Source organism: Crocodylus siamensis, chromosome 1 (genome assembly GCF_052110815.1).
Source record: "Crocodylus siamensis isolate JL-2025a chromosome 1, ASM5211081v1, whole genome shotgun sequence".
Lineage (NCBI taxonomy): Eukaryota > Metazoa > Chordata > Crocodylia > Crocodylidae > Crocodylus > Crocodylus siamensis.
In genome coordinates, this window is record NC_143395.1 from 389,162,751 (window position 1) to 389,179,363 (window position 16,613).

At 46.1% G+C, this 16,613-nt stretch overlaps 1 protein-coding gene across 4 annotated transcripts in view; it reads left to right on the forward strand.

The window, feature by feature from the left end:
* Positions 1-469: 469 nt before the first annotated feature.
* EXPH5 (exophilin 5) overlaps positions 470-16,613 on the forward strand; it is a 47,224-nt gene continuing 31,080 nt past the window's right edge. For 2 of the 4 annotated variants that reach the window (XM_090029519.1, XM_090029535.1), the window contains exon 1: positions 470-935. In XM_090029519.1, the coding sequence (XP_089885645.1) occupies positions 811-935 (125 nt within the window). In that variant the 5' untranslated portion in view covers positions 470-810. The other 2 variants (XM_090029526.1, XM_090029515.1) reach the window with 2 other exon arrangements.

Below are 16,613 nucleotides of genomic sequence, written 5' to 3' on the forward strand. Positions count from 1 at the left end.
CTGGGTAACCTGTTCCAGTGCTTTACTACCCTCCTAGTGACAGTTTTTCCTCAGCTCTGACCTTGCTTCCCTGGCTGCAACGCAAGACCGTCGCTCCCGGTTATGTGCCACCGCTGAGAGCAGTCCAGCTCCATGCTCTTTGGCACTGGTCCTCAACCTTTTTCATACCCGTTTGTAAACACTGATGACCAGTGTCCCCCGGTGTGTGGGACACGGGGCCCCAAGCAGCCCCTCGAGGTCTTGAACTCTGCCAGCCTGCAAGGGGAAACCCACGGCTTCCCACGTTTTACTCCTTGAAAGGAGAATCCCTTTTTTTCAAATGTGTTGATCCACTTTTAAAAGTTTTCTCGTAACCCTTTCCTACATTCTTGCGCCCCAGGGGTTGAGACACGGCCCCTGTCAGGCTGCGGAGGACTGAGTGGGGCGGGGCGCCGGGGGCCCGGGCGGGAGACGAGCCCTGCGCCAGCCGCGCGGGGCCAGGCGGAGCTCCGGGCGGGGGTCGCGAAGCGCAGTGCCCGGATCGCCGGCCCGCACAGCGGCTCCCTCCCCGCCTGGGGTTTGTCCCGGGAGAGAAGCAAAGCAACCCCCCGGGCGGGGTCTGCCTCGGCCCTCCAGCCGCTGCGCGCCCTTCGCCCTGGCCACGCGGCAAACACCTGGCCCGCCGCGGGCAGAGCTCCCCGCGCTGCACAGCCCGCCCCGCCCCGGCCCGGCCCGGCCCGGCCCGGCCCGGCCCGGCCTCCCCGCCGCTCCCCCCGACCGGAGCCGAGCGCAGGAGCCGCGGCGGGGAGGCCGCGGGGCGCCGGGGGCGGCATGAGCGCGGCGGCGGCGCGGGGCGGGCTGGACCTCAGCTTCTTGAGCCGGGAGGAGGCCCGCGCCGTCCTGCACGTGCTGAGGCGGGACTCGGCGCTGCGCAGGGCCGAGAGGGACAGGATCAGGTAGGCGGCGGGGCCGGGGCGCCGCACGGAGCCGCCCGCTCCTTCCTCCGCTTCCTGCCCTGGGGCCCCGCGCGGGAGGAGCCGGAGCCAGCCGCCGGGCTGCTTGCGGGGCGCTGAAACTGGAGTCGGGGAACACGGGGCCCGGAGACGCCAGGGCACCCCCCACAGACCAGGAGCTGCCACGGGCTTCCCTGGGGTGTCCCGCCGGCCGTTTCTAGGCCATTTGGTTTGCAGGGATAAAATCAAAGACGGAAGGGCTTGAGGGTGAGGTGGGAACAGTTTAAAGGTGGAAAATGTGGGCCAGCATTACACAACTGGGCCTCTGTGGTTGAGGGGAGTTGGGAGGGTTGTTACAGCGTAGTTTCTCAACCTGTGGTACGTGTACCCGGGGGGGTGTGCAAGACACAGGCCGGGGGTACGCAGGTACCCCAACATGCTCCCGCTCATCCTCTTTTCTTCTGTCTCTCGCCCCTTCCTCCTCTCAGAACTATGGAAAAAAATTTGGTGCACCAGCATTGCGCAACATTTTAAATTCCTCAAAACTAGGCAAAAAAATTCCCCAGTAATAATTTGGCGTGCTATGCTTTCCACAGCACTGGGTTCTTCAGCCCTCCTAGCTGGCCAACATCACTTCTACCCCAGGTACGTACTTGAATTGTGCACCCCTGGTATAAAAGGGGGCACCCTACCCACACCAGATCAGACATCTGTCATATCACGGCCTTATATACCCAGCCCCTCTTCCAACATATGGTACACATTCATCTGTAAAGATGAAATCCCCTGGAAAATTGAGTGTTGGGGTACTTATTAAAATGTTAGGGGGTACTTGCTACTTAAAAGGTTGAAAAACATCTTGGGTGGGTGCCCCAAGGGTGGCAGCGGCCTTAGGACTGACGTGACTTGCAGCTCGGGGGCAGCTTTTCTAAGAGGCGGAGGCTCCTGCTGGATTCTCAAGCACGTCTGAAGTTGACCTGTAACTCTGCAGTAACTTAGTTATCTGCACCCCTTTGGAAAGTGCCTCTGGACTGGAAAAGCTGATTCAAAAGCTAAATTTATTACAAGTTACTATATAACCCTTAAGTTATATTAGAGTTATATGCTAACAAATGACTACGTATCGCTACTCTTAAGAGTTATAACCTTGTATTAAATAAAACTTAAAAAGAAAACTATATCCAATACCAGCAGTCTGAAGTTACAGGTCTGTAGCAAACTTAAGATAAAGCGGCAGTACTAAAGGCAATGAATGGTTTAGTTGCAAGTTACTAAACCAAAGTTGTCATTCGGATAACCAAGGCTCACGTAGCCGAGTGTGTGCTCCAGTTATAAGTACTGGTATGTTTGTAGATATTTCCTTTTCTCCTATGCAAAGGCTAAAAATAAGCTTAATATATCACAAGGTATCTATATTGATAAATTATTGAGGCAGAGTTTTACTTCAAATTTCAACTGAATCTCCTGCGTACCATATGCTCTAATGGTTAGAGGACATTTGTTGTGGTGAAGGCAGTGGGCTAGGATCTGGGTTAAATTCCTGGTTCAGCCACAGACTTCCTGAGTGACCTCTGGCAAATCACTTAATGTCTTTCTGCCTCAGTTCCCTGCTTGTAGAAAAATTTCCTTTCTCGTGGCGCTTGCCTTACCTATTTACATTGTAAGGTATTCAGGCCAGGGGACTGTCTCATTTGGGGTGCGCAGTTGCTACTTTAATACAAACATGACTACTATTATTATTACTACTAATAATGACATGAAGAATCAGACATCATTATTAATAACTATCATTAACAATAATCATTTATCATTAATCATTAACAATTAATTACCTTTAAGGTCAAATTGCGTGTGGCCACAGTGTTCCTCAGATGCCATTAGTTGAATAGTTTTGTTTGCTGGGCTGGGGATGGTACGGGCTGGGCAGCTGGTGCAGGGACTTCATTGGGTTCCTCTGTATTGTGGATTTGTGAGGGGGAGCAGTGCTGCACTTGAAGGCCCTACTGTGGAGATCACAGAGGCCCAGCACATGGTGTCTGAGGTATAGCCAAACTCTCTTTCTCATTTATACAAACTCTTCTTCTTTTCTGTATGCCTCATAGTGGTCTCCCTGAGCAGTGCCTCTGAAATTCACAACACCATGTCCTTGCTAAAACAGAAAGGGTTATGAGCCCCTTGCTCAAGCTAAGGAAAATGCTAAGGAAAAATGCATAACAGGAATGAAATATGGACACAAAATCGAATAACTGACTCTGTGAAGAGTAGCATAGACTGCCTGAATCTTAAGGCTGATATTAGAATGTATTTCACCCTTCTAAAACATTTGTTTATTACTTCCTTGACTTTCTTAGATTCTCAAGACTTTCAGCACTATTTCAGGAATGCAGGAATTCAGCCTTCTTCAGATGCTAAGAGAGCATGTGGAGGCTTAATTGATCATTTTTGCATGGACACACCAGATGTAGTGCACTGGTAAAGTGTCAGGGTAGTGATGTGGTATTCTGATAAATGATTCTGGTCCCTCTGCATGATTCCCACTGACACTAATAAAGCAGGGCCAAGAGATTCTGGCATATACCTGCACCATTCCTTTTTTTTGAGAATCTTTCACCTAGATATGATCACCTGGATTCATAGCTCTCAAGAATTAGACTTTGGGTACCATAGTGTCTATCTGGTGACTTTGTTTTTTGTTAGTGATTTTCCTTCTTTTGCAGACCTGAACAGTCAGGCCAACGAGGATGAATTTGGGATAGAGAACTTCATCTTACGTGAACATCAGCAGTCCCCCAGGGCTGAATCTGTTTGCTGGAAGAGTTGACCAGGGTGCTGGCAGGGAAAAATGGGGGTCTGAGGATTTAGAAATACGTTATTTTATTGTTTTTTCTTCTGCTTTACCATTGTTCTGGAACAGCATGAGGCTGTGTGTGATGTTAGTGAAATTGCTAATCTGAAAACTTCTTAAAGCCCCGGAGCAAAAAAAATGAAGACCAATGTCAGATGCTCAGGGAGACTCAAAATAAGTGGAGGTGAGTTTCATCCCCTCAATCAGAGCACTTCATGCCATTTGAAGAAGCTGATAGTTTCTGTAGATCTTGAGAAATAATCAAACATATGAAGATGTATTTTCCAGAGTTAAAAATAGCTGTTCTTCCTGTTATAACCTGTCTGAAAGAGCAAATGATTGTAATGGTTCTGGTTGTGGGGTGGCTGTTATGTGAGCATATATATCATGTTGCTATATAATATGAAATACTAGTAAGGTCTTGTTAATTGTGCTGAACTGTTTCATTTGAGCAGCTGAGAGGCTGCTAGAAAGGATAAATGCTGCAGGTCCTGTTGCATAGAGCAGGGTGTGTATTTGCTTCTTCTCTGATTGCTTATGTACTCTGGAAGCCACAAAGTTTCTTATCGAGGGTAGACATCCCTCAGAGTGTTGGGAATTGAATTTTGGAGGTTAGCAGAATTTTACCAAGCCCTTTGTAGAGCATATGATGTTGCAGCTGTGTAATGATGCAGACTGCTGTTGCTGTGCATCTACATTTGGCTCCATTATCACTTACTTGTCCATGCTCACTCTGTAGTGCCATCTGGATTCATTTTAGTGGTTTTGTCAGGGCCTTCTCTGTATTTTTGGCTGCTAACTTTGTTCAGCCACAGAGGTGGTTATGGCTGGGTTGGAGAGCTTGCCTTTCTCTCTTCCTAAATCTCATAGCCTTGTGTGCAAGAATGGGTCTTTGTGGTCTTTCGGGTTTGTATGTAATCTGGTTTCTGACAGCAAGTAAAGATTACAGAGACCCAGGACACACTGTCAGTGACTGTCTTTGGTACCAGTTTATAGAATCTTTCCTCTACACCTCTTAGTGCAGGGCCAGGCAATTATTTGGGGCAGAGGGTCGCTTACTGAGTTCTAGCACTCCATTGAGGGCTGAATGACAGGCAGCACAGGGCAGATAAATATTAATTTTCTACATTTTTTAGGAGCCCCATGGGCCGGATAGAATGGCCTGGTGGGCCATATCTGGCCCACCCCTGTGTTAGTGGCTCTAAAATTCACAACAATCTACTGGCTCTGCCAAACCACTGCCTATATCTCCCTGCTCTGCATGCAGGTAAGAGCTGGAGTCTGTAGAACAGGCTCAGCTAGGATGCTGTGGCACCCTGGGGTGCCTTGAGAACTTCCAAGAGTGCTGCAGCGTTCAGCACAATGTTAGCACTGTTAAGATAAACTCAAAGATTTCAAATCAGGCTCCATAGTATCAAGAATATTCTTGATGCAGGGGTGTACTTGGTAGCCATGTTGGTCAGAGACAAGAAGACATGCAAAAAACTAGAACTCTTGGTTCCAAATTGATACCTTTTATTAGACCAACTGGGAAGCTGCAAGACCCCTGAAACATGGAAGATGCCGAATTTTAGCCAATTTTGGATTTTAAACTTCATTGCAGAACAACAAGAAAGATTTCTTACCTCCCTGCCTGCCATCTGACACTTCCAGGGAAGGAATTCTACCTGATCTACATATCAAAGAGCTACTCAGCACAGCTCACAAAGACACTCTTATGGACCCAGAGGAACAGCCTTCCGTCTTCAGCTCCCTCTGTGGAAAAATGAAGTGTATTTCCTACCTATGGGGACTTTTTACCATCTTGTACCATCTATACTTTTCCCAGAGCCTGACGAAGGGACTTCGATCCTGAAAGCTTGCAGAAAAGGACAGTTTTCTTGCAATTTCCCAGTTGGTCTAATAAACGGTATCATTTTGGAACCAAGAGTTCTAGATTTTTGTATGTCTGACTTGTTGTAATCTTCCTGACCGTTTTTTGTAACAGAAAAATTGCACTTTATTTTTCTGTAGTGAAAAAATGGGTGAAAAGAAAGACGTGGCATTTTCCAAGGAGTGCCTTGAATCTGATGAGAGACTGCCAGTCTAAAAAGGATGTTGTAGAGCAGAGGTGTCAAACTCACCCTGGTCCCTTGACTGGATCTAGATTGCAGGGGCTCCTCCTGGGCCAGATCCACAGGTCCATGTTTGGGTGGCAGTGTGGGTCTGGGGGCACATGGCTACACAGAGCTGAATTCATGCAACATAGAGCTGGGAGCATGCATTGGGACATGCGGGAGCCTGGCACTGAGGCAGGGGCATGTAGCTGCATGGAGCTGTGTTTGGGCAGTGTCATGGAGCTGGAACCAGGTATGTGAAGTGGTACAGACATGAACATGACTATAAGCAGCAGCCCCGTGGCTCAAAACATAGCTCCATGCAGCCGCACGACCTCCTCTCCACACTGCTGCTCACCCCTAGCACTGCTAACTGGCCAGAGTTCCACACTGCTGCCCAGACGTGGCTCCACACCCCCCCTCTCTCCCCCAGCTCTGTGCCTGGTGGTGTGAGCTCTGCCTGTGTTGCAGCGTGGAGCTGGGGGCACATGGCTGCATAGAGTTCTGTTCAGGCGGTGGCATGGAGCTAGGCAGCTGCAGCTGATAGCCATGTTCACTGGGGTCCTGGGACCCAACTTCTGCTCCACTGTACTGCCAGTAGTAGCCCATCAGACTCCACAGACTGGATCTAGCCCACAAGCAGTATGTTTGACACCCTTGCTGTAGAATATAGTCTTCATAGACGAAATATGTTAAATTTTTGGTGCATCTCACATGTGTGCTCAGTGCCAAACAGTCTAAAGGTGCTAAAATGATTAAATAAGCAAAAGCACATTTTAAAAACATGTATGTTGTTTTGTTCTTGTAAAAAGATTGAGTTTTTCTGGGATTAATATTCTGTACCGTTCTCCAACTTTGGTCTTACTTATAAGGACAAATTTGAAGAGGCATTCAGTTACCATATGATGTGTGACAATAAAATGAGCAATAATGTGAACTACAATGACTCATAGTGTTAAGAACATTTACTGTCTCTCTCTGTTAACTACATCCATGTAAACTTGTGTAGTGAATGCTAAAATAGAAATAATATTAATAAAAATTCAAATTAACTTCCTAGCTTAATTAATAAACTCTTCATTTATTAAAGGGCATATTAGACATGTGAGGAGGCCAGGGCCTTGCATCTAATTCTTGCAAAATAAGCTAGGCGGCTAGCATGAGGAAAGAATGCTACTAACCTTGTTTTGAAACAATGGTTATTAGTAATGAGATGCTATGGAGCTTATACTCCCACTGTCTTTTTCAATGTCTTCTCTTTTTCTTTCTTTAAACAACCAGTAAATATTTGTGGCAGGTGAAGTACTCCCAAGCCCAAGAGCTCCAAAATCATAAGGTAGGGCTGACCCCCCGCCATACATACTGAATCATGAGATTGGTTTAAAATTTGTGAGATAAGAACACTTGGGGTTCTTTTTTTATATACCTTCTGAGTCCTAAGTACTGAGGGAGTCACTCCAGGCACATTTTAAAACTTCATCTACAACTGCAAAGACTAGAAATGTATCCTGTCTATCAAATGAAAGCTGACATTCCCATGGGACCCTTTGTATCTGGGAACTGAGGGCTTTGAGAAAAGCATCTGCAGGGCTGATTCTCTTTCCTGCATGCTCCCTAAGAGCATACAGAAAAGCATAGAGTGAGAAGTAGCTGGCAGCTTGTAGACTCCTGGGGTATCAGGGTAGAGTTTAGCAGGTGAGAGGGGTGGAGTAGTATACTACTGGGCTGGCACCTTCTGGTACCAGCAAGGCCACAGAGTGAAGCTGTGAGAGGGAGAGGTGGAGCTGCTGCTTTCTTTCCCGGTGGGAGCTCCTCCCTCCACAGCGTGATAGAGCAGAGCAGAGGCCAGGGCATTCCCATTTCAGCTTTGAGGCTAATAAAGATTCGATTCAAGTTGCCTGAGCCTAGGCTTAGACTCCATGCAGACATCACCTTCCACCACTGGAGCAGCACCAGCAGCCTAGAGAGGAGAATGCAGAGACAAGGAGAGCAAGGAGATGGCTAGCCAGCTATTTAAGAGAGGCAGCAGGTAGGAAGCCTGTAAGATGGGAGTTGTCTGTACATTTTCAGTGCTCTGGGGGGAGGGGGGAGGAGGAAGGAGCTGGGGGGCATTTAACACTTATTTGATAGGAGGGAAGGACCCCCAAACTGTTTACTTAACTGATTGTATTTAGGAGAGCATATCTATTTAGACAGCTCCTATTACCGCAGTACCTGAGTAGCTCACAGTCCTTAATGTATTGATCCTCACCTGGAGGTATATATTATTATCCCCATGTTACAGATAGAAAACTGAGGCACGGAGTTATTAAAGGCCACAGAATGTCTGTGGCAGAACAGGGAACTGAATATGAGTCCCAGGTTAGGATCCTAACCACTAGCCCATCTTCGCTGTGAGTCTTCTGTAAGGAATAATTATTTTCTAAGGTGGGGGAATGTGGGTGTAGGCAGGATGTCCTGGTACTTAAATTGGGCACCAGTTCATGGCTGGGAAGGAGACAATCTAGGGAGAAAGGAGGTGCAGACCAGATGTCATTTGTCCAGGTCCCTAAAATAAGCACCAGCCACCACTTGTGGGAGGATGTAAATGAAGCAAGAGAAAGGGAATGCAGCCTGTAGATGAGGGATCAGACACTCCCTTTTTTCAGCTTGTTTTGCTTGTTTCCCCTTTGTTTTTATCTTTTATTTATAAATTATATATGTTTGGGAAGGAGAATGAAAAAAGATGGCACCACTACAGATTTTGATTAGATTAGAGATGAAAAGCTGAATAAATCAATTCTGAGGAGTTCTCAGCACCATCATCTGCCCCCTTGCAGACAATCATTCCTTGGCTTAAGAACAGAGAAAGCATGTGAAAAAGTTGAATCCCCTTTGCACTGTTTTATACGGCTACAGTAAACCACTGGAGAGCAATTAAAGGAATACAGCTGCACTGTACCCTTGTAATGTTCAGCAGTTTGCTCACCAAGTTCATTGTTTGGTTCACCTGGATCTTGTTTCTGAGGTGTATTCCTTTAGCTGAGGTTTGATCCCAAAGGTTTTAGTGTTGGAGCCTAGTATAAAATAGTGTCTAGGGAATACACTTTTAAACTATGCTTTTATGCTTATTACCTGAAGGAGCATTTGCTCCATGGGCAAATCTATACCGTGTACTTTGGTGCAGTAATTTGTTTTTGCTCATCTACATTTTTAAGATCTACATTTATCTTTCAGCCAATACTTGAAGAAGAAATTCGTCTTTATTTACACAACGTATGCAAGACCTCTGGCATTGCTTAGGATGACCCAAAGGAGTGAAGTGTATAGGATAGGCAGCTCATCCCTTATCATTAGAAAAGATTTCCAGCATCAACCCTAATGAGAATGAAATGCCAAAGTTACAGGAAGCTGCAGTAATTATCTTTGTTTTATTGGCAATTTCTCCATGCATAAAGCACTAATAAAAGAAGAGAAACTAATATTTTATGTAAAGCACTTCTTCAGGATGCTTTAGGCCTTGGTAGTCCTATTGTATCTCATTTATCATGGACTTATTTACTATTAATATTGCACCTTTGGTGAGCTTGGTTCTTTGCAGACATATATGGAGAAAAGTCATTTCCCTGAGGAGCTAATAGCTAAGTTAACCAAAATATAGGCAAGGGTGAGTAAAGAACTGTAATTTAAAGGTAATGGAAGGGATTTTGAAATACTTACTAAATATGCTGAATACTTACTCTTATGAATAGTCATGGGACTCTACTCATTTGAGGAATAGCTAATTTTGAGGAATAGCTGGAAAACAGGGTGAGAAGTGAGGTGGCCAGATTTGCTGACGACACAAAATTATTTGAAGTGGTAAAGACCACAATGGACTGTGAGGAACTATCGAAGGATCAGGCATGATTGAGTGAATGGGCAATTAAATGGCACATGCAGTTCCATGTAGAAAAGTGCAGAGTGATGGACCTGGGCAAAAATAACCCTAGCTATACCTACACTACAATGGGCTTTACATTAGCTATTACCACACAGGAAAGAGAGTCACTATGGACAGTCCGCTAAATACATCAGCTCAGTGCTCAGCAGCCATCAAAAAAAGCAAAAAATGTTACAGACTAAGTAGGAAATTGTAAATAAAATGGAAAGTATCAGCATCGGGGATCTTGGCTTTCTCTGTTTAAAAATCACAAATTCCCTGATTAAAAACCCCAAAATCTGCTATTAAAATTAAACGCCACTATATATCTATATAGGTATCCGTTGAACACTGTGTTTTATTGATATATTTATAGGACAGGCCAAAACTCCATGTTTGAGGCTGCGGCCTAACAGGATATAGCCTATGTATAGGACAAGAGAGGGAGGAACTTGGTGGCAGAAAGGTCTAGACTCTGTGTACACAAACTTACAGAGAGACAAGCGGGCTGATGGGTAGGTAATCAGGTCTGTTATTTCTCATCTCCATATACTGCTGGTGACAAGGATGTTATCCCTAGAGACACAAATTCAGTTTGAGAACTTAAACTAAACACCACAGAGATATTTAATGGGATCTTCTAGATCAGTGGCCTCCAACTTTTTTAAGCGTGAGATCACTTTTTGAATTAAAGTGCAACCCAGGGTCTACTGCATGTCACCCCCCCCCCGCCCGGCAGGTTTGTGGGGAAGAGATAGGGTCCAGGGGAGACGGATCGAAGCTCCTGCGGTGATGGAGGGAGTGGGGCAGGGCCAGGAGTGAGTGGGGCCTCAGCTCAGGCCAGGTGGTGGGAGGATTGGAGCCTGGCAGCTGGTCCAGGCATGCAGGGGGGCTCCTGCTGCTGCACGAACCTTGGTGGATCTGTGGTTGGCACAGGTGGCTGCCGCTGCATGCTAAGTATTGCACCCCAAGCCCTGCTGCAGCTGCTTTGGGAGCAATGCAATGCCACATGCATCCCACTGCCAGGCAGGCAGGGGGCATAGCTCAGCCCAGCAGCAGGCTGAATCTGTTTGTTGTCAATCCTCAAGCTCACACATCTGGGGCCACTTTTTCCTTTAGGCTGCACTTCCCCCAGCTTCTTCCCCCACTGTCTGCCCCAGAGCATGCATGTGCAGCTACTACTGCTATGGAGTGAGACTGAGGCTCCAGACCCTAGTGCAGCTGTTTGCAGTCTCCCAGCTGCCTGCCACAGCTGGCCCAGGCTCTGGCAGCTTCTGCCTGCCACAGAACCTGGGCTGATTGCAGCCTCCTGGCCACCTGCTAGGAACTGCCTGGGCTCTATGGGCAACACCAGCTGCCCAGAGCCAGGCTGGCTGTAACATGCTGAGGAAAATGGCCCCACATGCCATGTTCCAGCATACGTGCTGGGGGTTATCAACCCTTCTCCTAGACCGTAAATCCTGGAGGTTGTAAGTGACAGGGGAACAGTGTTAAAAAACTCTCGTTATACCAAGTTCACTCTCCCTTTCAGCTTTCTGTGCCATAGGTGTGGCACAGAAGACTGGCCAGGATGAAACTATGGTCTGAATCAGTACGTGGCAGGCAATTCTTATGTTCTCCAGCTGAGTAAGTCTGAATAGTCTAACTGAGTGTTATTGTTCAAGATGAACATCATATTATTGTCCCATTTATTCATTACTATTTTAAATAGTAGCATATTCATATTGTAATGGGAACTAAATTAAAGGATTAGAGTTTGAAGTGTTATAAGACATAAGTGGGTGCTTAGCAGCGGAAGCTTAATCAATAGGAGGCTATAGGAGAGAAATACAGTAGAGGTGCCAATTCCTGATTTTACTTGCTAATCAAGTGCAAATCTAGAATGGCTCCACTGAAGTCAATGGAGCCCGTAAAGATTTACACCTCCGAGAACACGAGCGGAATCTGGAGCAGAGAGCAGCATACTGTAGCCCAGGGATGGGCAAAATATGGCCCATGGACTGGATCCAGCCCATAGAGGGGCTTTGTTCAGGCTGTGGTGGGTCCCTCAGTCCTACCTGGCCCAGACACCATCCAGCCGTGGTGTGTCCTGTCCCCCACCCCCCCGGGCATGCAGCAGGGCTGAGGCAGGTCCTGGCTGTTGCTGCTCCTGGGCCCCAGCCACACAGTACTGGTGGGGACCCGTGTGCACCCCGCCACCCCACGCCTGCTGTGGACTAGCCTGCTGATGCTGAATAGCTGCAGCAACACCAGGCTGGCAGGACAGAAGTGTGCTCAGTGCAGAGAAAAAGTGGCCCCTCTCCCTCACTGCTGTCTGGCACTTCCTGCAGCAGCCATGTAGATCCCGTGCTGGGCTGCCCTGTGTCTCCTCTGCACTGCCCCCACTGCTGCACTGGATAGCCTGGAGGTGACAGTGACAGTGGTGTAGCTGCAGGGCAGCCTAGCACAGGAAGTGCTGGGCAGCAGTGAGGGGGAGGGGATGCTTTCCCCTACACGCTAAGCACACTTCTGCCCTGCCAGTGTAGCTGTTGTTGTAGCTGTTCAGCATGAGCAGGGAAATCAACAACAGGCATGGGGTGGGGCAGAGTTGTGCGCAGGTCCCCACCAGTACCACGGGGCTGGGGTCAGGGGCAGCAGAGCAAGGCTGTGCACAGGTCCCTACCAGTACCATGGGGCTGGGTCAGTGGCTGCCTGGAAAGGCAGTCCAGTCCGGAGCAACCACAGGATGTGCCATGGGCAGGTGGTGCAGAGCTGGAATGGGGGCCAGGCTGTGCGTATAGTCTGCCTGATCCACTCCAGTGGGGGTGAGTCTGGAGCTTCGGGCTGTTGCAGGGTGGGGGCAGGCACTTTCTAGCTCAGGGGGGCTCCTATGCACATCCCACCATAACCACACCTTCTCCCACACACAATCACACATTGTACAAATATTGCACCCACCCACACACCCCACACACATCCCTGCAACCTCCCCCCACACACACCTGTGGGCCTCTGGGGGGAGCCTCATGCAGTGCTACCCACGTGCACCCACACCCCGCATACATACCCCCAACCACCCTCCCGCTCCACACACCCCAGAAACCCCATACCCACCCACCTATTTCCCTCCCACCCCTCCATACCCCTGCAATATACAAGAGTAAGACTTCATTTTGAGCTATTATGCAATCACCTTTGTACACATGATGCAACCACACCCAAATCAGGACAAAAATATCTTTTACAAATAAAATTAAAGTATGTTATTGTGGGTGTTTAATTTTCAGTATATAATTAATCAGGTTTTTCCAGTTCTAAGATGGCAAACCCCCTTCCCAAAAGGCAGGGGTGGGGACTTCTGGTGGCAAAGGTCAGGGGTTAGGAGGCACAACTTCTAGTCCCAAGATGGTAACTGGGGGGCAGGCCTACCCTTGCAGCCCTCCACAGCTGACCAAAACCATTTAAGCAGCCCTCCAATTGAAATAATTGCCCAGGTAGCCCATATGTGTCTGGCTTCTTTGTAACATTATTGCCAACTTTTATTCAATTAACCTTTATTTCCTCAACTAATTTATTCATCTATTACGAATATTTTATGTCATTGGACTTACTGCGGGGATAGATCTGAATACCTGAAGGGAGCATTTGACCCATATGACCTTTTCTGGAAGAGTTTCTACTGTCTGGATTCTGGCTCATGCCACTTGCATCTAGCCATGTGCCTCCCAGATCTGGCCTCGCTGCCTAGATCCAGCTTGTGCTATCTGGATCTCGCCTCACCCCACATGCCAAATCTAACATGCCAGGCCATGCTATCCTGCTTGCAGGGCTCTCCATGGGTCCAGAAATTAGGCAGCAGGGGAACAGCAATTAGAATGTTTTAAACTCCTGAGGTGTCCAGCAGGCCACATGATATGGCTGTACAACCTGGATCTGGCCTGTGAGCTGGGGGGTTGAGCACTGACAATTTAACCTTGTAAAACCTACAGTCAACCTCAATGTGACCATGAGACATTAAATCCTAACTTGCTACAAATAAAGTAGGAGGACAATGGTGGCTTCTGTGTGGGTTGCTAAAGCATGCTTGAGAGATCCAAGGATGAGGGCCACGCCCCACACTAGGGAGAAAGACTATCAAGTTTTTTTGCCTATACCAGTTTGACCATGGGGTAACTAGATGGGATAGGAAGAAAAAAATAATTAAAAGAGGATGTTCATTTGTGTTGCATCATAAAAACATTGGTTCCTGCTTCTGAGATTATTACCAGTAGGGGTTTGTTATAACAGAGTTTATTATAATGTGGTTACACTGTATATAAGCAGTTTTTTGCATTAAGAAAACCTCAGCTGGAACGTGTTAGAGAACTGCAAAGGCTCTGATCCTCCTGCTGATGTCTCTAACACCTGATTCAAGAAAGCATTCCTGTTCATTGACATGCATGTTTGTCATCAAGCCTGTGAATAAGTATTCTGATACAATGCCTATAGGAGAAAAAATATTGGAAAGAGCTTCATCTACATGGGTAAATTGAGCATAATATTCCAAAGCAGAGTAAGATGTTCTACAATGGCAATTGCAAGATAATTCCTTGTGGGGACATTATTTTTGGAATAAAAGTGACTTTATTCTGCAGAGGTTTTTTTGTAATAATTGGTGTAGAATAGGTTTTTCTGGTCAATTTCCTCATGTAGACAAAGCCTCATAGGAAATTAGGGTATTCAGTATCTTGCAAAATTGAATTAATAATAATAATATGCTGCAACAACAGCACCTATTTTCTAGCATGTACAATTGAATAAAAAAGAACAACAGTGGGAGTTAGGAATAGTCAGCCTGTTTTGGGGTGGCAGCTGCCTCCTTTAATACTGAGAACTATAAGAAAAAGCAAGAGAAGAATCAGAGGGTTGAATAAATAATAAATGAACAATAAATAAATGATGGATAGAGTGTCTTACGGAAGTGCAACCTTATGTACAGTACAGTTACTGTTGTGTTAGCTCAGTAGTGTAGCTTTCTTCCAAGTCAATTCAAATGCGTATGTTAATAATATTATTTTATTGTATACAAGTACCTGTAGTTCAGTGCATTTTTGTCATCTGAGCACTATGGATTGGATTATATTCCACCTCTTTGGTGCATAAATGAGTTTAGGGATTTATTCTACCCAGTTTAAGTCACCTAAAAATAGTTAATCTAAAAGATGGGTGTGTTCTTCTTTTTATTGCTTTTTGGTCACAACAGGCCATGGACTATATTAAGGGCCCAATCTTATGGGGTTTCCAGAGGTTCCTCTATAAATTAGTAAAGATTAGAGAAAACCAGTCTACCCAATGGGACTCAGTGCTCAGCCCAGAAGATCCCATTAAGCAATCACTCTGACGCTTAGTTGCAGTTCTCAAACTGTTGCTTTCTGTCTCCAGAGATCATAGGCAGACAAGGTTCTTTGGGGAAATGTGATACCTTTTATTAGACCAACTAAATAATTGAAAAAATTGTTCTTTGCAAGCTTTCAGGCACAAACACCCTTCTTCAGACACAGAAAGAGTTTGTTGTCTCCAGAGATAACATCCTTGTTAAAAAACAGGGACTGTTATGTTAAGTTACCTGCATGGAAGAGTAGAAACATGGCATGCTGTTCCTAAACATGGTATCATTAGTTACCAATAGGGAACATTGTTTACAAAAGTTTTTTTTCCTCATGGCTCATTAACAATTTATGAGACTGGAAAAGCAGCCATGTCTCATGTTAGATACAAATTGGAATACAATCGAAGAGAACCTCAGTAGTCACTTCCTGTTAATCTGGTCATGTTGGCAGGTATATTAATTATCTACCATTCAGAATCTATGAGCACACTTTAAAAGTTCATAAATAACCTTACCTCAATTGCATCATTAAATAGTTTCTGTTATTTCTAGGCACTTTATGAACATCTCATCATAGGTAGAATTATAAAGTGCTGTACTTTAGTCACACTACATCAGGAGCCTGATATTTTTTCCCCTATGCTTCACCTTCACCTTTCATAGCCATTTGCAGCTGTGCACATGAAGTGCAAATGTTTAATAAAACACTGGTGAATCAGAACAGTAGCATTTTTCCATCCACTTTGCATTCTGTAGACAAGGAAATGGTGGAGAATCAGGCCCACTGTTTAGAAGGTCTGTGGTAGTGCAGGTGGAATCATCAGCCTGTGCCAGGACCAAAAGCTTGTGTATTCTAAGTCGTTTTTGTTCTCTGACAAAAATGCAGCTTTAAAGAACATCAATAATATGAACACTGACTGCAGGAGGGAGTAGGACGTTTCAAGATTCAGTGACACCAAATTTGTTACATACTGTTCATCTGCCCCTCGTTGGCAGGGATCCTGGCTTTCTGTTTTAAAATTGCAAATTCTCTGACAAATCATGATTTATTTTGATTAAAAAACTTCTGGGTTTGCTGCCAGCACTTGCACAGGCAGCAGCGATCAGCAGCTGGGCCCCCGCCCCCTCTCCCCCCCTCCCCAGTCAGCAATTGGCTGCTGGTTCCCCCCAGTATCAGGAGACACCAGTCACCCATGTCTGTGTTTTTCCCTAATTAAAATGAAACACCACTATATATATAGGTACTCATTGAACACAATGTTTTATTGATATATTTACAATTTTAAAGCAATTTGGAAGCCTACCAGGGCCTCAATCCTTATAATAAAATACATTTTAGATACCTATGTGTTTTGGTGTTTGATTCTGGGAGGTTTTTTATCAATGAAAATCGGAGCTCCCTCTGCCCCCTTCACTCACCAGGAGGCAGGTCCAGCTGCAGCTTTCTCTCCCATATCTTTGTGATGCTGGGTAGCCCTGATACGCAGGTGTC